Here is a 23,976-nt window from a genome sequence, read left to right as displayed (position 1 = left end):
TATTAAATCTGGGGTCAGGCAGGGCTGCTTTCTCTCCCCTGTCCTTTGTGTGTTTGAGTCCATCAGGAAGTATCTGGGCATAAGAGGAGTGACAATCCCAGGCAGTGGAGGCACTCAGGTCAAAGCCTCCCTGTACATGGACGATGTCGCCGTCTTCTGCTCAGATCCGCTATCGGTGCGCAGACTGATCTACGTCTGTGACCAGTTTGAACTGGCCTCGGGAGCCAAGGTAAATCGTGGGAAGAGTGAGGCCATGTTCTTTGGGAACTGGGCTGACCGATCCTTTGTCCCCTTCACCGTCAGGGCTGACGGCCTGAAGGTGCTGGGGATATGGTTCGGAGGGACCGAGGCATGTGTTAGAAACTGGAAGGAACGAGTGTCTATGGTGAAAAGAAAACTGGGCTTGTGGGAGCGACGCTCCCTGTCCATTGCGGTTAAGAACCTGGTCATCAGGTGTGAGGCCCATTCCAGACTCCTGCGCTATGGTGATCACCCAAGCCATCTTTGGCTTTATCTGGAGGTTGAAAATGGATCGTGTCCGCAGGGACGCTATGTACAAGCCTGTAGATAAAGGGGGACAAAATGTGCCCAACATCGCCCGCATACTGATGGCCACATTTGTGTGCGGCTGCATCAAACTGTGCGTACGCAAACAACAAGTGTTACTACATGCTGAGGTTCTACCTGTCCCTGGTGTTGTGAAGGATGAGTCTGGCCACGCTGCCGCAGAACGCTCCAAGTAGTTGGATCGTGCCGTACCACCTGTCCCTGGTGGAAAAATTTATGCAGAGAAACACCTTTGATCACAAGTCCATCATGCAGTGGTCGGCACATAACGTCTTAGAGGCCCTGCGGGAAAAGGAGAGGGTGGATCCTGTGGGATGGTTCCCCGAGCAGACTGTCAAAGTCATTTGGCAGAATGCCTCATCGCCAGAACTTTCCAACAAGCACCAAGACGTAGCTTGGCTGGTGGTGAGAAAGGCCCTCCCCATCAAATCCTTCCTACACACCAGGAGTCTCACCCCCTCTGCACATTGCCCTCAAGGTGGCTGTGTTGTTCATCTCCTTGTGGATTGTGCCTTTGCAAAGAAGGTCTGGAGAGAGATGCACTGGTTTCTGTCGAGGTTCATCCCGAGCACTTCTGTGACACAGGACTCTGTGTTCTACCGGCTGTTCCCAGGGGGACACATCAAGACAAACATCAACTGCAGCTGGAGGATCGTCAACTCAGTGAAAGACACGCTTTGGTCTGACCGAAACTTGTTGGTCTTCCAGCGCAAAGAGTTGTCCCCAACTGAGTGTTGCAGACTGGCACATTCCAAACTCCAGGACTATGTGCTGAGGGACGCACTAAAGCTTGGGGCAGCTGCCGCAAAGGCGCAATGGGGAAATGTCGCTGTCTAAGACCTTTCTGTCACAGTGCACCGAGGGGCTGGGAACTGTTGAGAGCCTCTTGGGCTGTACAGCTCAAAATGAATGTCTGCATTGAATACTAATTGTATTATAATTGTATTGAAGCACCTCAGAGTGCAACATGATGTATGTTGATAACTCTATTACCATTGTCTGAATTGACCATATTGAAATGATTGTAATTTTCCTTGGTTGTATTGATGCACCTTGTGATCTATGTGTAAAAGTTGAATCTGATTGTACTTTTGTGATTGTGATTTTGAAATGTTTTGGAATGTTCTTTCAGATATTTTATGAATAAAGTATATTTTTCCAAAAAAAATGACAACCAGAGCACTGAAGAAGGGTCATACGCACTCAAAACGTTAGTTTTGTTTTCCCCTCTCCACAAATGCTGTCAGACCTGCTGAGTTTTTCCAGCATTTTCTGTTTTTATTTGTTAGGGTTTAGTTATTAGTATTCATGTTCTTTGATTTTTGTTGAATAAAATTCTTTTGGTTCACACTGTGAACCTTGTAGCTTCATTCTTTTAGTAAATACCTGGGTTTTAGGATTACCAAACAAAAAAAAAATACTAAAAATGTTACTGTTCTCTATTTGAGATCATAACAAGGGTTACAGAGATCAGTAGAGGCGAGGTCATGAAGAAATTTGAATATGAGGATGACAATTTTATAATTGTGACATTCAGCAACCAGGAATCAAGACAGTATAGATCAGCGAGCGTTAGGATACACGCAGCAGAGTTTTAAATGAACTCATTTCTGGATGGTGCAAGGTGGGAAACAGTCCAGGAAGGCATTGGAATAGATGTGTCTGGCTTGGGTTCCAGCAGTAGATTAGCTGAGGAAGAGTGGGGCTGCGTGGAACCCAGAGAATTGGGTCACAGAATAGCTTACCCATCTACTTTAAATATGCCCTCAGGTTTCAAAAGAAATTTGGTGCATTTATTTATCAAGGTGAATTTGGCCTATTAAAATGAATACCCTTTGTAGTGTTTCTGCGTAATTCCTTCTCCTTTACCCAGTGTTAGACATAGGAGTCAGTTGAGTGTAACTTAAACAATATTTGTTTGCCACCATACTTTAAGTGAGTTGGTTAATTTATTGAAAAGCTCAGCTATGCTGACAAGTAGTCATTACATAGTGAAACCCAAAGCTTGCATTATTTCTTCTTCATCAAACGTCTCTATGCTAAGGAGATGCATATATGTGTCTAAATTCTGGACATATTTTTATAGAAGACACTCTACCTTACTTGAATGATGGTATTGCCCTTCTAGGATATTGCTAATTTAAAGTTACTGTTTCCTGGTGGTTGTTTTTGTGGTTTCTGATACATGTAAAGATAGTAAGAGATTCAAATGCAAAGTTTCACTTGTCACACCTTTTCCGTTGCATTATTATGGAAAATAGATCAATGTAATTGAATGTTCAGAATTAGATTCTATTGTAATTGTCATTTGACAAACCCTCTCTCTTTATTTTAATGCAGTACCCCAGAGTGTATGGCGAATAAACGTGGACCCCCCGGAGGAATCCCATTTGAATGTCTCCTTTAGTGCAAATGACCGATGGTGGGATCAGACAGACTTAACAAAACTTATACTGGCATCTAACAAACTGAAGTGCTTATCGGAGGATCTTCAGCTCCTGCCAGCCCTCACAGTGCTTGATGTAAATAGAAGTTATTGTAATTGTGCATTGAAAATTAGTTTAACATATTTGTATCAGAATAGAATACAGTGTATACAGAATACACTGGTGTATATTTAACTCTTATCTGGAAAAATTAATCTTCGTATTCCTATTATAATTTTGCATCGTCCTTCTATTTCCAACACTAGAGCTAATTTTTTCTAAGCTAATTTTGAGCTGCAATTATCTTACTATATTCAAACCAACATTAATTGTGAGGGGGCATGGAAAAACATTTCCCCTCGTTTCCAGGATCTGCCAGAATGTTTGAATGATAAAGGAAAGAAACATAGCCTGGATAGTTATAACATTCCATTCGCCAGACAGTTTGCTGGAAGGATGGCAACATCAATTAAGTTGGGCACTTAAGCATGGACAGAACAATGTGTCAGTTTTGAATAGTATTTACCTTCTTTAAAACTAGCTTGAGAGAAATAATTTAATATAGCAAAAAATTGCATAATTCTCCATTTCAAAATCTGTAATAATTTAGCAGTTTCCTCAAAACATTTACACAAAAAACCCTGTTGCAGCTAAGTAGTCCCTTTTCCTGCAGGTAGGAACAGAGAAGACCAATGTTCAATTTAAAGTGTGAATCCCTGTACTGGGACAGCTGTACTATTTTCTCGGGGTGGGATGGTGGTGAGGGGACAAATCAATTAGCACTTAATCACAAGGCAGTAAGAGTACGTAATTAAGTGCATGCTGATTAAATCTTTGATTCTTGATTCTTTTAAAGAGTTTCCATCTATTCATTGAAACCATTACTGTACATACTGGTTAACATTTCTATCAGATAGCAACCTCAGACAAAAGACTCACTAAAACTTTGTGCTTTTCCCATTAGAATATATGGGGAAATGATTTTTGCATGTATGCCTTTCTTAAATAAGAATTCCTTTAAACTGGACTGGGTCATGAGGACTCAACGTCAACTCTTTTCTTCTCCGCCGATGCTGCCAGACCTGCTGAGTTTTTCCAAGTAATTCTGTTTTTGTTTTCCATTAATAAGTATGTGCTTTTATCAATCACTTTGCTGTATTATAGTATTGGCTAAATCAAACCTCTAGGAAAAATGTATTTCTTAATCAGACACCTTGATTGCTTAACTAAAAGATATTATACCATGGTTGCATTTAAGAGAATAATGTACTGTATAGGTCAAGTTACTGAATTAAATAATGTTTCCAGGTCCATGATAATCAGCTGAGTTCCCTTCCTTGTGCAATTGGGCAGCTGCTGAATCTCCAGAAGCTCAATATCAGGTACTGCAAGTGTTAATTCATTTATTTTTTGAGATTAAGTATGATTTATCTATTTCATAACCAAATGGTATTCCTTAAGAGTCAAACTGCATCAGTCAGGAACAGAATAATTTTTAAGAACAGAGACGTCTATTAGGCCCAATAAGCCTGCCTCTTTCATTAATCAACTCAATCCACCTACCTTCTCACTATCCCTTCATTCTTCTGTCCCCGGAACACATCTAATTATGTCTTGAACACGCTTATGCTGTTCACTTCTGTACCCTTTTCCGTATAACTTAGGTTACAAGTTTATTACAAGCCCCACCTTACTTCATTTTTTGATAATCCCATAGAACCATAGGAAAGTTACGGCACAGAAAGAGGCCAGTCAGCCCATCGTGTCTGTGCCAGCCAAAAAAATAAAATCTAGTTGCCCATTCTACTCCCACCTTCCAGCACCCGGTCGATAGCCTTGCAGGTTACAGCACTTTAGCTGCAGATCCAGGTACCTTTTAAATGAGTTGAGAGTTTCTGCCTCTACCACCAAACCAGGCAGCGAATTCCAAACACCCACCATCCTGAGTGAAGAGGTTTTTCCTTATGTCCCCTCTAATCCTTCTACCCATCACCCTAAATCTGTCCCCCAGGTAATTGATCTCTCTGCTAGTGGAAACAGGGTATCTCTGTTTACTCTAACTAGACCCCTCATAATCCTGTACACCTCAGTTCCAAGGAAAACAACCCCAACCTATCCAATCTTGCCTCACAGCTGCAATTTTCAAACCCTGGCAACACTCTTGTAATTCTCCTCTGTGCTGTCTCCAGAGCAATTATGTCCTTCCTGTAATGTGACGACCAGAACTGTACACAAAATTTCAGCTGTGGCCTAACCAGTGTTATTTACAGTTCCATCATTACTTCCCTGTTTTTGTATTCTATACCTCGTCCAATAAAGGAAAGCATTCCATGTGCTTTCTTTACCACGCTATCCTGCCACCTTCAGGGACCTGTGTACGTGCACTTCAAGATCTCTCACTTCCTGTACCCCTCCCAGTATCATCTCATTTATTGAGTATTCCCTAACTTTGTTTGCCCTTCCCAAATGCATTACCTCACACTTCTCTGGATTGAATTCCATCTGCCACTTTTCTGCCCAAACAAACCACTGATCTAATTCTGGAGATAACAGCTATGCTTTTCGCCATCAACAACATGGCCAATTTTAGTGTCATCTGCAAATTCCCCAATCATTCCACCTACATTGAAGTGCAAATCATTAATATAGACAACAAACAGCAAGGGATCCTACACTGAGCCCTGATTTTTCCATTCACAATAACATCCATCAACCATTACCTTTTATTTATTTGTTTGTTTGTTTATATGTTTATTTTTATTATTAATTCACAGGATGTGGGCTTCGTTGGCTGGGCCAGCATTTTATTGCCCATCCCTAGTCACCCTTGAGAAGGTGGTGGCGAGCTACCTTCTTGAACCACTGCAGCCCATGTGGTGTAGGTACACCCACAGTGCTGTTAGGAAGGGAGTTCCAGGATTTTGACCCAACGACAGTGAAGGAAAGGCGATATATTTCCCAGTTAGGATGGTGAGTGACTTGGAGGGGAGCTTCCAAGTGGTGGTGTTCCCATGTGTCTGCTGCCCTTCTTCTAGATTATACTGGTTGTGAGTTTGGAAAGTGCTGTCTAAAGAGCCTTGGTGGATTCCTCAGTGCATCTTGTAGATAGTGCACACTACTGCTACTGTGTGTCAGTGATGGAGGGAATGAATGTTTATGGATATGGTGCCAACGAAGCAGGCTGCTTTGTCCTGGATGGTGTCAAGCTTCTTGAGTGTTGTTGGAGCTGCACTCATGCAGGCAAGTGCAGAGTATTCCATCACAATCCCGACCTGTGCCTTGTAGATAGTGGACAGACTTTGGGGATTCAGGAGGTGAGTTACTTGTCGTACGATTCCTGGCCTCTGACCTGCTCTTGTAGCCACAATAGCTAGTCCGTTTCAGTTTCTGGTCAATGGTAACCCCCAGGATTTTGATAGTGGGGGATTCAGTGATGTTATTGGACATCAAGGGTTGATGGTTAGATTCTCTCTTGTTGGAGATGGACATTGCCTGACCCTCATGTGACGCCAATGTTACTTGCCACTTGTCAGCCCAAGCCTGGATATTGTCCAGGTCTTGCTGCATTTGGACATGGACTGCTTCAGTATCTGAGGAGTTGCGAATGGCGCTGAACATTGTGTAGTCAGCAGCAAACATCCCCACTTCTGACCTTATGATGGAAAGGAGGTCATTGATGAAGCAGCTGAAGATGGTTGGGCTGAGGACATTACCCTGATGAACTCCTGCAATGATGTCCTGAAACTGAAGTGGCTGACCTCCAACAACCACAACCATCTTCCTTTGTGCTAGGTATGACTCCAACCAGCGGAGATCTTTCTCCCTGATTCCCATTGATTCCAATCTTGCTAGGGCTCCTTAATACCACACTCGGTTATTTGCGGCCTTGATGTCAAGGGCAGTTAGTTGCTCTTACCTGAACTTGGGAGTTCAGCTCTTTTGTCCATGTTTGAACTATGGCTGTAGTGAGGTCAGGAGCTGAGTGGTCCTAGCAGAACCCAAACTAGATGTTAGTGAGCAGCTTATTGCTAAGCAAATGCCGCTTAAAAGCACTGCTGGTGACCCCTTCTATTACTTTACTGATGATCAAGAGTAGAATGATGGAGCAATAATTGGCTGAGTTGGATTTGTCCTGCTTTTTGTGGACAGGACATACCTGGGCAGTTTTCCACATAGTCAGGTAGATACCAGTGTTGTAGCTGTACTGGAATAGCTTGGCTAGGGGTGCGGCAAATTCTGGAACACAAGTCTTCAGACCTATTGTCAGAATATTGTCAGAGCCCATTGCCTTTGCAGTATCCAGTGCCTTCAGCCATTTCTTAATATCATGTGGAATGAAGCGAATTGGCTGAAGACTGGTATCTTTGGTGCTGGGGAACTCTGGAGGAGGCCCAGATGAATCCTCCACTCAGTGCTTCTGGCTGAAGGTTGTAGCAAATGCTTCAGCCTTTTCTTTTGCGCTGATGTGCTGGGCTCCTCTATCATTGAAGGTGGGGATATTTTTGGAGCCTCCTCCTCCAGTGAGTTATTTAATTGTTCACCACCTTTCACGACTGGATGGGGCAGGCCTGCAGAACTTAGATCTGACCCGTTGGTTGTGGGATAGCTTAACTCTGTCTATCACTTGCTCCTTATGCTGTTTGGCACGCAAGTAGTCCTGTGTTACGGCTTCACCAGGTTGGCACCTCATTTTAGGTATGCCTGGTGCTGCTCCTGGCATGCCCTCCTGCACTCTTCATTGAACTAGGGTTGATTTCTTGGCTTGATGGTAATTGCAGAATGGGGGATATGCCAGGCCATGAGGTTACAAATTGCGTTTGGATACAATTTTGTTGCTGCTGAGGCCCACAGCACCTCATGGATGCCCAGCCTTGAGTTGCAAATCTGTTTGAAATCTATCCCATTTAACATGGCGGTAGTGCCAAACAACACAATGGAGGGTATCCTTAGTGTGAAGGCAGGATTTCACCTCCACGGCCACTGTTGGAGATGTGCAGTGGTTACTCCTACCGATATACTGTCGTGGACATATGCATCTGTTCAGGCAGGTTGGTGAGGATGAGTTCAAGTATGTTTTTCCTCCTTGTTGGTTCCCTCACCACCTGCTGCAGACCAGTCTATCAGCTATATTATTTGGGACTCGGCCAGCTCTGCCAGTAGTGGTGCTACCGAGCCACATTTGGTGATGGACACTGAAGTCCCCCACCCAGAGTACATTCTGCACCCTTGCCACCCTCAGTGCTTCCTTCAAATGGTGTTCAACATGGAGGAACACTGGTTCATCAGCTGACGGAGGGAGGTATGTGGTAATCAGCAGGAGGTTTCCTTGCCCATGTTTGACCTGATGCCATGAGACTTCATGGGGTCCGGAGTCGATTTTTGAGGACTCCCAGGTTAAATCCCTCCCTACTGTATACCACTCTGCTGAGTATGGCCTGTCTCACCGGCAGGACAAGCCCAGGGATGGTGATGGTGGAGTCTGGGTCATTATCTGTAAGATATTTTTCTGTGAGGATGACAATATCAGGCTGTTGCTTGACTAGTCTGTGAGCCAGCTCTCCCAATTTTGGCACTAGTGTTAGCAGTTTGATATAACTGACTGGCTTGCCAAGCCATTTCACAAGGCATTTAAGTGGTTCTGGAGTCACATGTGTGCCAGCCTAGGTAAGGACAACAAATTTCCTTCCCTAAAGGGCGCTCAATATGCTTATTGTATTGTATTGGTTTCATGGTCATCATTGGACTTTTAATTCCAGATCTTTGTCGGATTCAAATTCCACCATCTGTCATGGCAGGATTCGAACCTTGAGAATTACCCTGGGTCTCTACTAGTTACTAATAGATTACTGGTCCAGTGACAATACCAATATACGCCCCCCCCCCCCCCCCCCCCCCCCCCCACCCCGGTCGCTGAACCAATTTTGGATCCAGTTCACCATATTCCCTGTATCCCTTGGGCTTTTACTTTTCTGAGCAGTCTGCCATGTAGGACCTTGTCAAATGCCTTACTAAAATCCATGTAGACAACATTCATTGCACTACCCTCATCAATCCTTGTTACCCTCTCAAAAAATTCGATTAAATTAGTAAGACGCAACCTTCCCCTCACAAAACCGTGCTGACTATCCCTGATTAACCACTTCCTTTCTAAGTGGCAGTTTATCAATCCATCCTGCCCTGGTAATTAACCCACCTTCAAGGGTGTAAGTCCCTCCAGTACATCTTCTCTCAATATGCTTATTGTATTTAATATTTCTTACTCCTCCTTAATGAGAACATCTGAATCACCCCTCTCCTTAGTAAAGACAAAGTACTCATTGAGAACTCTGCCCACATCTTCAGCATCAGTGCACAGGTTGCCATTCTTATGGACCGAGATGGGAGGAGCGCACAGTTAATTCTAGCCCCACTTCTCCACAGATTGTAACAATAGTTTCAATGTTTAATTCACCCACAAAACTGGCCAATTGTTTACCTTTGATTCTGTTATTCCTATCATAAAAAGAACTCTAACCAGCTTCTTTCAGTAAACACAAAAACAAATTAATTTTTTATAAAATAAACTACTTTTAAAAAAAACAAGTTAATAAACTGGTTAACATAAAAGTTGTAGTTTGTGTAACGATTTTCCCCTTTTTTAAAAAAAACAGATATTCAAACCCCCATACACTCGCAGACAAACACAAAACAGGACAAAACAAACATAGGCTCCTGCAGAGACTGGAGGATGGGAACAATTCTTTGAAAAGTATAAAATTCAGAAAGATCTATACGCTGTTGATATAATAGGATTTTGGTCACAATCAGTCTGGAAGCTCTTTTTATATAGATTTTCTTGTAAAACTGTCCTTGATGATTCTTACTTATCACAACTTTGCAGACTTGAAATAAACAGATGATTTATTCCTTTGAGATGTTTCTGAGGAAAGTTTAACTCACTCTCATATAACATAAAGGTGGGGCAGAGAGAGGGAAAGAGTCTTCCCCTTGCAGCTTGCTTCTAAGGCACACCACACTCACTCTGCCTGAGAGTTTTAGAGGCCAAGATGTCAAAGAATACTTCTTAGGCCAGGTGTTTTTAACCAAAGAGCAAGAGTCTTTAGCCTGACAACAGCAGTTCTTTGTTAACTTAGATACATAAGTATCTCTTCCCTCACGAGGTGTTCCCTCCTGGATATCTATCTTGACCTGTAGTTCCTTGATGAATGGCCTATTCACAGCCCAAAATTAATATTGCAAACTTTTAATAATAACTCAGGAGGAAGAATGTCCAAAATTCAATGCCCTTCAAATTTTCCAGAACCAAGTTCCTCACACCATGTACATCTCTGATAGGCCCTACCCTTTCCTTAGTTATTCTCTTGCTCTTAATGTACTGGTAGAATATCTTTTGATTTTTGTTTTCTTTGATTTTACCTGCCAGTACTTTTTCATATCCTCTCTTTGCTTTCCTAATTACCTTTTTATTTCATCCCTGTACCTTCTATATTCCCCTAGGCTTTCTACAGTATTAAGTTTTTTGTGACTGTCATTGCTTACTTTTTTCTGCTTTATCTTATCTTGTATGCTTCTAGATAACCACATGGTTCAGGATGTGCACTCGATAGTTACGAGTAACCCTGCCATGCCTCGAATTATTTAGTTACTGCACCAAAATTGGAATTCAAGTAAACACAATAAAATGTTAATTAACTCTCACTCTTTTCTCATATCTGATTTTTTTTTTTAAAACCCTGACTTTCCATGGAAACTCTCGCTCTGTCCTCGTGCCAGTTAATTTTTAAATCCCTGACTCTCACTGGAACACCCGCTCTGTCTTTGTGCTGGCTTCTTTTCAAACCTCCTATCCTGGCTGGAACTCTTGCTCTGTCCTCGTGCCGGTTATTTTTCTTCTAAATCCACAACTCCAGCTGGAACTCTTGCTCTGTCCTCGCACTGGTTTATTTCAAATCCCCCACAGAAAATTCTAATTCGCTGTCCATGGCCATTTTTTCCTCCTTGTATGTTCCACTTTAAATGAGTTCCCACTTTTAATTCATATTTTGTGCTAGTTAAAATGATCAGTATAATGAATAATTTACTTAAATTTTGTCTTTCCTGTTCATAATCGTGTAAGCATCAGTTAGATTACTTGTTGTGAGTATAGTTCAGCTTTCTTAACATTTTCTCACGTTTTAAAAACTTAGTGGCTGAAATGGTCTTTTAGCTTGTCTCTGTACCTTTTCATTGACAGTAATGACCCGAACTTCGTGGTTGTGATGACAGCGAAACTGTTAGCATTTGCCGTCATTACAACTGTGAAACTGACGGTGCCTTTGGAGCCTGCACTTATGCAGAAATCTGGAAGTTGTTGCTGGTGATTCCCTGCTCCTCCACTGCGTGTGCTATCCAAATCCCTCCAGATGAAATCTTCTGAATTGATGTGAACTTCCACTATTATGCTATGAGACTTGCTGTAAAAATCGCCTTGTTGAAGGAGGTGCAATTTGCTTTTTAAACAGTGAAATAAGTTCATAATTACTAATGAACAAATTCTCTGGCCCTGGAAAAACTTGTGGAATGTTGAAATTCTCTCTCTTTTATTTATTCATATGATGTAGGTGTCGCTGGCTAGGCCAGCATTTATTGCACATCCCTAATTGCCCTTGAGATGGTGATGGTGAGCCGCCTTCTTAAACCGCTAAGGTCCATGTGGTGTAGTTACACTCACAGTGCTGTTAGGGAGGGAGTTCCAGGATTTTGACCCAGCGACAGTGAAGGAACAGCGATATATTTCCATGTCAGGATGGTGAGTGGCTTAGAGGGGAACTTCCAGGTGGTGGTGTTCCCATATATCTGCTGCCCTTGTCCTTCCAGATGGTAGTGCTTTTGCATTTCGAAAGTGCTGTCCAAGGAGGCTTGGTGAATTCCTGCAGTGCATCTTGTAGATGATGCCATTGTGCATCTTCCTTTGTGCTAGGTATGACTCCAACCAGTGGAGAGCTTTCCCCCTGATTCCCATTGACTCCAGTTTTTCTAGGGCTCCTTGATGCCATACTCGGTCAAATGCTGCCTTGATGTCCAGGGCTATCATCTCAGCTCTGGAGTTCCGTTCTCTTGTCCATATTTGACCCAAGGTTGTAATGAGGTCAGGAGCTAAGTGACACTGGCGGAACCCAAACTGAGCTTCAGTGAGCAGGTTATTGCTAAGAAAATGCTACTTGATGGCACTGTTGATGACCCCTTCCATCACTTTGCTGATGATCAAGAGTAGACTGATGGGACGGTAATTGTCTGGGTTGGATTTGTCCTGCCTTTTGTGTGCAGGACATACCTGGGCAATTTTCCACATTACCGGGTATATCCCAGTGTTGTAGCTGTGCTGGAACAGTTTGGCTATGGGCACGGCAAGTTCTGGAGCATAAGTCTTCAGTACTATTGCCGGAATATTGTCAGGGCCCACAGCCTTTGCAGTATCCAATATCCTCAGCCGTTTCTTGATATCATGTGGAGTGAATCAATTTGTCTGAAGACTGGCATCTATGATGCTGGAGATCTCGGGAGGAGGCCGAGATGGATCATTCACTTGGCACTTTTGGCTGAAGATTGTTGCAAGTGCTTCAGCCTTATCTTTTGCATTGATGTGCCGGGCTCCCCCATCATTGAGGATGGGGATATTTGTGGAGTTTCTTTCTCCAGTAAGTTGTTTAATTTGTGCCCCACCGTTCACAACTGGGTGTGACAGGACTGCAGAGCTTAGATCTGATCCGTTGGTGTGGGAATCACTTATCTCTGTCTCTCGCTTGTTGCTTTATGCTGTTTGGCATGCAAGCAGTCCTGTGTTGTAGCTCTACCAGGTTAGCACCTCATTTTTAGGTACGCCTGAGGCTGCTCCTGGCATGCCTTCCTGCACTCTTCATTAAACAGGTTGATTCCCTGGCTTGGTGGTAATGGCAGTGTGGCTGAATACGCTGGGCCATGAGGTTACAGATTGTGGTTGAGCACAACTCTGCTGTTACTGATGGCCCACTGCCTCATGGTTGCCCAGTCTCGAGTTGCTAGATCTGTTTGAAACCTATTCCAGTTAACACGGTGGTAGTGCCACACAACCTGATGGAGGCTATCCTCAACGTGAAGTCAGGACTTCATCTGCACACGGAGATGGCCACTCCTACTGACATGGTCACGGACAGATGCATCTGCGGCAGGCTGATAAAGAAATGTTAACATAAGTAACAAAGTAAATGTTGTGCCATTGGGAGAAATAAGAATAGCATTTCAAAGTATGTAATAAAGTAAGAAAGCTAGTTAAAAAACAACAACAAAGGAATCTTGGAAGAAATCCAGAGTGAGCATAAAGCTGATTCTGGCAAAGTGGGATCTCAACTCTACCTCAGGCTTTCAATTAATCTTTTAATGAATTGAGTAAAAATCACTAAAAACGCATTTTGAATAAAATATTTTTGAAGGAAAAATCTACCACCTATGGTCAAACTCAAAACCATGATCCTAGGATTAAGAATCCCATTATCTATCAACTCAGCTAACCAGGCATGGAGGAACTCCCTGCACACCGCCTTTCAAACTTCTTGACTGACTTTATAAAGCTTTGCCTACTCCACTGTTAGATAAGTGAGCTGTCTATGTATTAGTTCAGTGTTTGTAAAGCGGTAAAAGCAAGTGTTATTCTTGCACACTCATTATCAGTTCCATAATTCAGAAAATTTCAGCGATAACATGGACATATAATTTTGCTGTTAAGGCAGAAAAAAGACTATTTTTAACCAGAATATCCAATAAATCAAGAAAACATTTGTTTAAAACCTGATAGTTGACATTACATTTGCGTGGTTAAAGTTGCAATGTTAAATTGGCACCTTAGTGGGACAAACTGCGCAAGTCCTGGTGGTTACAGTGCAGGCCAGGTGCATATGCACAGTTGTTCCTGGCGCTGGCCAATTGGTATCAGGAGTTAGTGGTCTTTGTTTTACTGACTGGAAAATGATTAAAAAGTGAATTCTTAAATGGAATTGGCCGCTTGGTGACATACCTGTTGCTGGATACTGGAGGTCTTCTTGAGCTGATGCCAGAATCCAAGCAATGTCGAGAAATGGGGGAGATCTATGGCACAGAGATCGTTAGATCTTTGTGGACAGCTTTCTTCATGGTTAGTAGAGTGTGTTGTTAATTTGCCACTGACTATGAAATCTGTGTCATTATCCTTCCTGTGATTAGGTAACCAGAGCTGCACCCAGTGATCTAAGTTGGGACTGACCAATATTTTATACAGCAACAGCACAAGCTCATTTGTTTTATTTTTTGACCTGCTGCTAAGGGCTAACCAGAACTTTGTTTTACTGCAACAAAGCAGTATGTTGACTTTTCAAGGATAAGTTAAATGACAATTTCCTTAGCAGTACATGTGACTTTTTCATTTAAAACTTAATCCCTCTTTTGATTCCTTATTCCTATACTAATTATTTTGCACTGATTCACATTGTTCCAATTATCTAACATTTGTAGATCATTTTACTTCTAGCTCACATTTTTCACTAATTCTATCAAAGATACAAAATCTAATTAGTTACTTTTAAACAATCACTTACAAACAGGTTTACTTTTCAATGTTTCAATGATTTCTCCATGATATTTCTTGAGCACAATTGTGTTTGCAAATTTAGTGATTTCAGACAGTTGGGACAGGACTTTTTATTCCAACCTCACTGTGTTGAGAACAGCAGCCTGACATCAGTTTTAGCTGAATTGGCCAATTCGTGCCAGAGGGTGTGCTAATCGTCTAAGGACAATGGGCGGGCTCTTGAAACTGGAAAGTCAACTGGAGGTAAGGGAGAGAGAGATCGCCTCCATCATGAGGCATCCTCTCAGCACTTATAAAAACATCTAAACTAAAAAATGGCTGCAGCTGCAGGACACCATTGTGGAGGGAGAGTCTCTGCACAGGGTGGCCTGCGACTGCAGCTGTGGCCATTACATGGGGTGGGGGGTGATGTGGAATTCCAGTTAGCCTCTGATAAATGGCCGTAATAGTCTCTTAATTAACTAAAGCTACCCCACCCCATTGTGGCCAGATAGCTGTTCCACCCCCAACCCAGTCTTCTCAAACGGTTTGGGCTTGGGGTTGGGATGGTACTGGGAAATTAGCATGCCTGCTGGCAACGTGAAATTACGCATCTGCACACTTATGTTTCTGCCCCTTCAGCCTCCAAAAATCCTGTCCTTGGCATCAAATGTATTAAACTTATCTTGCAACCAAAATTTACAGGTATTTGCATTTGGTGCTGGTTTTTGCTGTTAGAATCTTGCTTGCCTGGAAGTTTGACAATGACTGTTATCATTATTGCTATGGTCTTCAAAAACAGTGACAAAAACCCTTTTTTTAAAAAAAAAATTAAAAAATAAAAAATAGGGTAAAAAATAACCCTTTTCAGTCCTGCAAAACTTGAACAAGCAATACCAGGCAGCAAGAAAAAGATAAGCATCTTTCAAGATTGCAAATTTATATTTTAAATATGCAAATTCAGAAACAATGCAAATTTGCAACAAGCTACCAACTCGTATTGATGAGTAAAGTCCACCTGTGATCATGTGAATATAAATCTCAAATTTTGCTGATGGAATTAATTGAGCCTTATGTGCATGTTTTACTTCAGTTGCACGAGCCAGCACAAGTTAATTGTACTAACCAGTTTGTGATGGATTCCTTTCATGTCCTGCAGAACTGCTCAGTGTCAACTAGCCATGTTAACAGCTGGTTAATTAAATTTGCTGTTAAAATAGCCAGAAGGTAAGGTTGTCTTTTATAAATATGTTCTGAGATCAGGGACTCCCACTTTATAGCCATCTAATGACCACTTGATCACCAAACAGCTGAGTTTGGGAAAGCAGCTATAACCAATCATGATAAGGGTAACAGGTACTATTGCAATTTGAGCTATCAATTTACACACTAGCCACGTAACTGGGATCCTTAGATGACTAGTGCCACTTGTGTACTAACAAAACCAGTAATTACATACGACTACAGTATGTTTATTAGCTCGCCGGTTCATACAAATAGGCTGCATAATCATTTTTTAAGTCTCTGATTCATTTAGTGTGATGCAAACACAAGATTGTAAGATGTGGCATAGTTCTTGTAACTAATACAAGGCACCAATTTAGGACTATTTAAATTCATCCCTATATTCAATTAATTAAAATTAGTGGCCAGACTAGACAATTACCATGTTAGATCAGCAAAGCCAACTTGTCCCTAACATCAGGGCTTGGCCTAAATAGCCAAGTGGTTATGGTACTGGATTTGTAACCCCAAGATCAAGAGTTCAAATCTCACAATGGCAAACTATGGAACAATGTGACTTCATCTGAAACAGATGGAAACAGGTTTGTACTCGAAAGAGTATCAAGAGTTCAAATCTCACAATGGCAAACTATGAAACAATGTAACTTCATCTGAAACAGATGGAAACAGGTTTACTCAAAAGAGTATCAAGAGTTCAAATCTCACAATGGCAAACTATGAAACAATGTAACTTCATCTGAAACAGATGGAAACAGGTTTACTCAAAAAGAGTATCAAGAGTTCAAATCTCACAATGGCAAACTATGAAACATTGTCCCTAACATCAGAGAGTATTACGCTCATCAGATGTTTCATCTTGATGATAAAACTGGTATTGGGAAATGAAACATATTCCATTTTGGGTATTCATGGCCATCATCAAGTAATCCTAGGTATTGTACAGTGAACTGCAGAGCGGAGGTCCCGATGCCTGGCTGCAAAAAGTAGCTCTGAGGAAAGGGCATCAACCTGAAAAATTCTGTTTCTCTCTTCACAGATTCTGCCTGACTTGCTGAGTGTTTTCCAGTATCATTTGTTTTTATTCCAAAAAATGTGCCACATTCCAACCTCATGAATATTTTCTACTGTACTAATGTGCAGTTTTCAATTATTTCACTTACCATCCAGAGCCTAAAAGTTAAATTCTAAAGCCAAGTAGGAATTTAATTGATACAGCCCAGCACACCTCACTCTGTTTGTCTGGATTGGATTTGAATTCCCTGTTCTGGGGTGAAAGACAAATGCTAACACGTCACTTCCTAATCTATATACAATGATGATATTTCTGTGTGAGATAGTATAATTTTTTCAATGTTCATTGTAAAGTGTTATAATGAAGCACACTCCACTGAATAAATGATTAAGCACTTTGAAGAAATGTATCTGTTCAAACAGCACAGCCTGATTTATGAGCTTATTTTAATTAATACAACTTGTGAGTCTAAAGCGAATCTGTTCATCAATCAAATTACCTTTTGCACTTGCCAAGAGATTAAAGCTTCCCTTAGCCTAATAGAAAAAATAATTCTGGCTTCCCATTTATTCTTGTCCCATTTTCTTGATTCTCCCACTAATGCTATAGTAACAGTCTGATCATGGATGCCTCCTAGTGTCAATTGACCAAGCATGCTTTTGTGTGTGGAACTGTTCTAACTGGGCTGTCTAATGACTTTCTTATGTAAAGCGCTTCATGTTGCAACCCAGTAGAGCATTATCAAGTTCAACCATTCAGAAAAAAAGTAAAATGATTGACTGTGAAGAGTAGAATTAAAACTTGGACTCACTTAGTGGAAGCCCAACACTACTGTTAACAATTAATCAAGTATCACAGGATCTATTACATTTATTTTCTAACTATCTCAACTCACCCTTCCACAGCTGCACATGCCCCACCCCCATGCACACACTTGCTTTGAGCATTTTTTAAGATAGTAAGCAACTGTATTAGTTTAGCTTGGCACCCTTTATATTTACAGGCCTGTGTTCAGTTTCAGCTCAAACTGAGAAACAGATTATGACCCTCACCAACTGTTGTGTTTTATGAAGGAAGTGTCTGCTTCTTTCAGATTCATCCTGGTCAACATGTGCCTGCAATAAAAAAAGATCAGTTGAATAATTGTGAGCTACAAATGGCTAGAAGCACCTATTACAAGTTTCTTTAGTGAGGCTACAATGAGATTGTGCCATAATAAAGTGTCAGAAGATGCAGAGTCATGTCCTTTATCTGTACCATATCTAACTAAAGAGTTCCAGTAAGCTGTGTATTATTTATGGAGTTATCACTTCCAAACAGCTAACACATCTCTTGCCAGATAATGATTACTCTGTGCACTTGTAATTGAAAGCTGAGTTCTCATAACCTTGGAAAATAATTATGTTCTGACTGAGTGTAATTATTTGCTGACCCAGGGTGATTGATAAAGATATCTTGTGTTTAGCCATTACCCAAATGCTCATTAACTTACATTGGCTCCTGGTTAAGCAACACCTTGATTTTAAAATGCTCATCCTTGATTTCAAATCCCTCCATGGCCTTGCCGCTCCTTGTCTTTAAGAACCCTGTTTTTAATTGTTCACCATTGGTGCCATACTTTCAGCTCTGGAATTCCGTCCCTACATCTTTCCACTTCTCTATCTCACTTTCTTCCTTTAAGAAACTCTTTAAAACCTATCACTTTGACCAAGATGGTTTTCAGCTTCAGGAGAACAGGAGATGATGTTACTTGGTTGCAAAATATTGATGGATGTTTCAAATGTCTATAAATAGTAGAACTGTACATCTTTTAAAGTTTTATGGCCAATTTAAAAACCCATTTTTAATTTTACTTTTGGATCTCATTTTTAGAATAAAATGAACAACAAAAATGTGTATTTACATAGTGCCTTTAATGTCATACATCATCTCAAGGCGCTTCACAGGAATGTTATCAAACAAAATTTGACATTGACACATGAGAAGATATTAGAGAAGATGACCAAATCCTTGATGAGAGGGATACATTTTAAGGAGTGCCTTAAGGGAGGAAAGAGAGGAGGAGACGTTTAGGGAAGAAATTCTAGAGCTTGAGGCCTAGGCATGCTGAAGGCATGGCCACCAATGGTGGACTGATTAAAATTGGGGATGCTCAAGTGTCAGATTTGTAGGAGTGCACATATTTCAGAGGGTTGTGAGGCTGGAAGAGGTTACAGAAATAGGGAGGGTGAGGCCAAGGAGGGATTTGAAAATGAAAATGAACATTTTAAATTCGAGGCATGGATTAACAGGGAGCCAATATGAATCACTGAGCACAGGGCTGACTGGTAAGAATAACGTCGTGTGGCTGAGGACATGTGCAGCAGAGAGTGGAAGAAAGGAGGTCGGTCAGGGGTATATTGGAATAATCAAGTCTAGAGGTAACAAAAACAAGATTGAGGGTTTCAGCAGCAGACGAGCCGAGGCAGAGAGGAGTCTGGCGATGTGATGGGAGTAGAAATAGGTAATCTTAATGATGGCGTGGATATGTAGTCTTAAATTCATCTCGGGATCAAGTAAATGAGTTTGTGGCAGAGATTAAAGCTGAAAAGCTGTATATTTGGAGAGAAAAAATCTTCTTAAAATTTTGACATCGCACACCTCAACAGGCAAGACACTAACCAATCATAGTTAGACTAAATGCCAACCAAAAATTATTTGTTATTGTTTAATACCACTGTTAAGGATTTAAGTGACACAAAAATATTCTAATGTAAATTTTTCATGATCACAATGAGCTGCCAATCTATTTGAGCTGTAAAAATGCATTTATAGCATTTGTGCATAGATTGCATTGTAAAATGTATACTGCTAAAATGTGTGTTTGAAGTAACAGATCATCATAGTTTTGTGAATAACAGATGTTTTAAAAATTTCAGTGGTATGTGAAATAGTTTATGTTGAAATTTAATTTTATATCATGTTCTGAGTGTTATATTTTGATAATTTCTAAGTGAGGAAAACCTGGCAATCGCGCTTGTATGAAATTCATAAAAATATATGTTCTTTGGTATGTGACTCTTAGAAAAATATAAATAAATGAATATATACAATTTTCCCATCTTCCAACCCATAGTCACAATAAACTAAAGGAGTTGCCGGATGAGCTCTGGAATTTAAGGAGTTTGAAAAGTCTGCACCTTCATCACAATGAGTTGGAACGGATTCCAGAGGGCATTGGTCAACTTGTCCATTTGGAAGAGCTGGTATGTTGCTGAAATTATGAGAAGAGCTTCTAAGGATGAGTCAGATGGTTAAATGACTGTTTTTAATTTACAGAAATCCTAAACATTAACCTGTATTTTCCCTTGAAATTGATAGACATGCTCTACATTTCTTTCTATTTTGTTTTACATTTGTGGTTTTCTATTTACCTTAGTTGGTAAGCATTGTTGTCTTATACTGTATATTAAATAATTCAATAACTGTTTAGGATTGAAATTGAAGATTATCTTTGATTCATAAGTAAGGACCAACTTAAATTATGAGACCTGTATATTTCAATATAGATATTCGCAATGTTGTGACCACTCTTCAATTTTGCTTTATCCAGCAAGAAATTTGTTGTAATTTGAAGATTATAAGAAGTGTTCCCAGGGAAGACCTCCGTAATTTGTAATTGTGACCTCACTTTGCTTTCTGCTGGTTTCTTGCAGTATTATGGTGATAGGTAAACTATTGTCTAGTTTAACCTGCAGAAGAATAGCAATAGTCATCAGAAATCATGTAGCAGGCCCTGGACTACCTGAGAGTAACAGCACAAGAAATCAAACAAAAAATGTTGGAAGTAGACAGTAGATCAGCCAGAGTCTATGACAAGCACAGATGAGTTAACATTTCAACCCACAGCACAGAGGATTTATCAGTTGCTAAAAAATATAGTGAAACTCCTGTGGAGTTGCTCATAGTGAACTAAATGATGCAGAATGAAAGGAGTGTTAAACTATATGGTGGTTATTGTATTCTCCTAAGGTGCAGCTGTGTCATTTTTGAGACAATGCAGTCTAGTTATTGTTGAGTAAATAAAGGCTAGTCAGAGTTTTATCATTTGACTAAGGAAGTTTGGAGTAAGAATACATTTATTAGATTCAGGCTAGTTTGGAGTACAGGTCAGGAGCATATAGCATCGTAAGCTTGTTCTGCATTCGCAACAGAGTGCAACATCTTTGTCTGTTCCGTCACTGTCATCTTTCTGTTCTCCCCTATCTGTCTGCTGCTTACCTCTGTTCTCTTCCTTCTCCACATCCTCTCCTGGCTTCTCATTTAAAATATCTTTGGCTTACGCTGTTTCTTATCCTCTTCCCCCATCTTCCACTCTTCTGCTCCCTTATCTGTACTTGCCCTCCCTCATTTCTCCAAGCACACACTCTGCCTAACTCTCTCCTTCTCTCTTTCTCTCCTAATTATTCTGTACTATCTGGACACTCATAACCTTCTTTTCTATCTCTCCCTTCTATCCTCTTTACTGTCTATCACCTCCATTCCGTACTCCTCTCTGCATTATCCCTTCTTCCCTTCAATCACTTCTACTGCTCCTTCTCCCTCCCCATCCTTGCCCCTTTCCCCTATTCCTCTCAGGCATTGAATATTTATGCTGATTTCCAATTGTTTTACACCAGTTTTTAACTTTCCAATGTATCATAACCAGATTCTCTGGAAATTTTGATATAACTGACCAATGGTAAGATCGGTGTAAATTTCAGCTTAACTTGTCATTTCAGGAAATTCCAGGCCAATGATTACAGTTACAATGATTGTAACACACGTAAGAATGTTGAAGCACATTGTGTGCTCTTTTTGGTCGTATATGCAGCCGATGAAGGACCACAATTACGTAAAAGTCAAAATTGTTTTCATTCTGTGACCAAAGTTTAACTAGAGTTTGATTATGTGGGAATCACAAGGGGGGGTTTATCCCGTTCCCTGTCATTTGGTGGATTGTTACTTAGATAGTGAGGGGGGAAAGTAATGGCTATACACAGGAAATGGACCAAGTTGATACAAAAATGTGAAGTGTGTTCACTTTTCTTTCTCCAATAACAAGAGCTTTTAATGTTTCATTTTGGCCTTGTATCAGTAAGTTTAAACAGCCTGTCAGCTGAAAGTTTGGAGAAGCATGTATCAGTACATGTGTAATACAGAATATCCAGTTTGAATATCAAATGTTATACCCTTAGTTACACTATTTTATTTTTAGGTATGTGGCTTCTGCTTATAGGCGTGACTGATGCCACTGAACCAGAGACGCAACCTACAGCACTCCTGAATTTCTAACATGTTGCAATAATTCTGAAGTTATGAAAAAAGTCACATTGCAAATGTAATGCTGTCTTTTGGTATTTGTAATAATTTTAAAATGCTGGTTGTTTCTCATTTGCACCCTGAAACTGACCAATCCATTTAAGCTGTAAAGCTCTTTTATCAATTAACAATTAAAAGCTTGAGCAGTTCAGCATTTTTTTAGTAAATGATTATAAATCATTTTAAAAGAACAGATCATCTTAAACACAACGTCACTTTTACCATAGAACAATATATTATGCACTATATAGTGCCATTCTCTGGAATCGTGTGGGGATCCTTTAGTCGTATATTAAGAGTACAGCCATAACCTTTTAGCACATTTCATGTTTCACCATCATATCGTATGAACAGGTTTTGGGTGATATATGTAAACCCTAAAACTCTTACCTGGTTGACTTCAACATCTCCCTCAAAGCTTTAATTGTTCCAGCCTTTCCCTCAGTCCTTACACAGTAAGTAAAACTAGAAGCACTCAGCAACTAAACATCCCCCCGCCAGTCTTCACAGCAGCTTTTCTGTAATCCTGCAATCCCTCCCTTTACTATTTCCTGTGTCATCTCTTATTTGTTGGGTAATGCTGACTTTGCTGCTTCCTACCACACATTGTGAGCAATCTCACAGGAGACCCATTCTTGTGTAAATAAAACCTGTAAGAATATTTTACTTTATATTTTGTTGAATAATGTCCCTGTGAAGCAGTTTAGGACATTTTATTATGTTAAAACGGATATATAAATATAAGTTGCTGTAATACAAATCAATGACCCAGAACTCTGAAATATTCAGGTTTGGTTTCAACTGTTCTTTGGAACCTGTTTTTTCCTCTGTGACGCTGATAACATTAGAGAAGGATTAATTTCCCTGTCAGAGACATTAGGCAGAATCATCCCAGATTTGCACTAAGTGCAATAGAGGGTGGCTTTTCACACCGTATCATCCCAAAGCCGCCGCATTAATTATACATTCCTGGGAAATACACTGTTTCTATGATGGGTGGGCTCTCATTCACCCACCACGTCATCACCTCGCTGCTTCATCACGTTGGGCACCATATTTAAAATCCAACTACATGCACATCTCTGTGCTCCCAGCCCACGACTGCTGCAAAGAAGACATGGCCCTGAAAGGCAAAAGGATTGCAACTCCAAGGTTCAGTGATGTGTCCCTTGAGCGCCTTTTGGATGCAGTGGAGGTCTGCCGTGATACCCTCTGCCAGCGCTCTGGCTGTAGGGTGGGCAGCAAACTCACTAATCCAACTTGGGAGGCGGTGGTCAGCACCAACACTCAGCAAAAGAGGACGGCCACCCAGTGCCACAAGAGGATGAATGATGATCTCTGTTCTGCTGGGGTAAGTCACTCTTCTTATCACTCTCAACTCACACACTCAAACCCATCACACATCCACAGGTCCTTCACTTACTGCCAGTTCAAGGGATATCACCATTCAATCTGTTGAGCACACCTTCACTGTCCTCATCCTGTCCATGGGACCACTCGCCATCCACACATGCCAGGCATACTTATCATCTGGCCTGGCAGGCGTACTGCTTACACTCTCTCCATCTCTATTTACGCAGGACAAGCTGGCACATGAGAGATAAATCACTTACCAGTGGGGGAGTACCTGAAATCCAGGTCCTCATGGACTTTGAAAACAGAGCCATCCAACTGACCAGCGAGGATCCTGACTGTTCCTGTGCTGAATGTGAGGTCGGCAGTGCTCTATATAATGTGACCCTAATCACAGAGCGTAAGCGAGTTGCCCTCGGCTAGACAGGAGTCAGATATTCTCAGAGGCTGTGTGAAGATCTATGGAGTGTCCTCAC

General features: G+C 41.0%; 1 protein-coding gene and 1 long non-coding RNA gene across 2 annotated transcripts in view; one reads left to right on the top strand and one right to left on the bottom strand.

Moving 5' to 3' along the window:
• lrrc40 (leucine rich repeat containing 40) overlaps positions 1 to 23,976 on the top strand; it is a 90,581-nt gene that overhangs the window by 12,428 nt on the left and 54,177 nt on the right. The window contains exons 2-4 of the mRNA XM_041208544.1: positions 2,908 to 3,089; positions 4,302 to 4,375; positions 19,923 to 20,052. Coding sequence (XP_041064478.1) covers positions 2,908 to 3,089; positions 4,302 to 4,375; positions 19,923 to 20,052 — 386 coding nt within the window. The remainder of the gene's footprint in view (positions 1 to 2,907; positions 3,090 to 4,301; positions 4,376 to 19,922; positions 20,053 to 23,976) is intronic.
• On the bottom strand, positions 12,858 to 22,630 carry LOC121289275. The gene is made up of 3 exons (XR_005945526.1): positions 22,538 to 22,630; positions 17,860 to 17,922; positions 12,858 to 13,181 (listed from the first exon to the last, which is right to left on the bottom strand). It is a non-coding gene; the product is annotated as an uncharacterized LOC121289275 (long non-coding RNA).

The sequence above is a fragment of the Carcharodon carcharias genome, chromosome 16, assembly GCF_017639515.1.
Source record: "Carcharodon carcharias isolate sCarCar2 chromosome 16, sCarCar2.pri, whole genome shotgun sequence".
Taxonomy (NCBI): Eukaryota; Metazoa; Chordata; class Chondrichthyes; order Lamniformes; family Lamnidae; genus Carcharodon; species Carcharodon carcharias.
The sequence above is the reverse complement of the archived record's forward strand: the minus strand, read 5'-3'. Positions and strand labels throughout refer to the sequence as shown.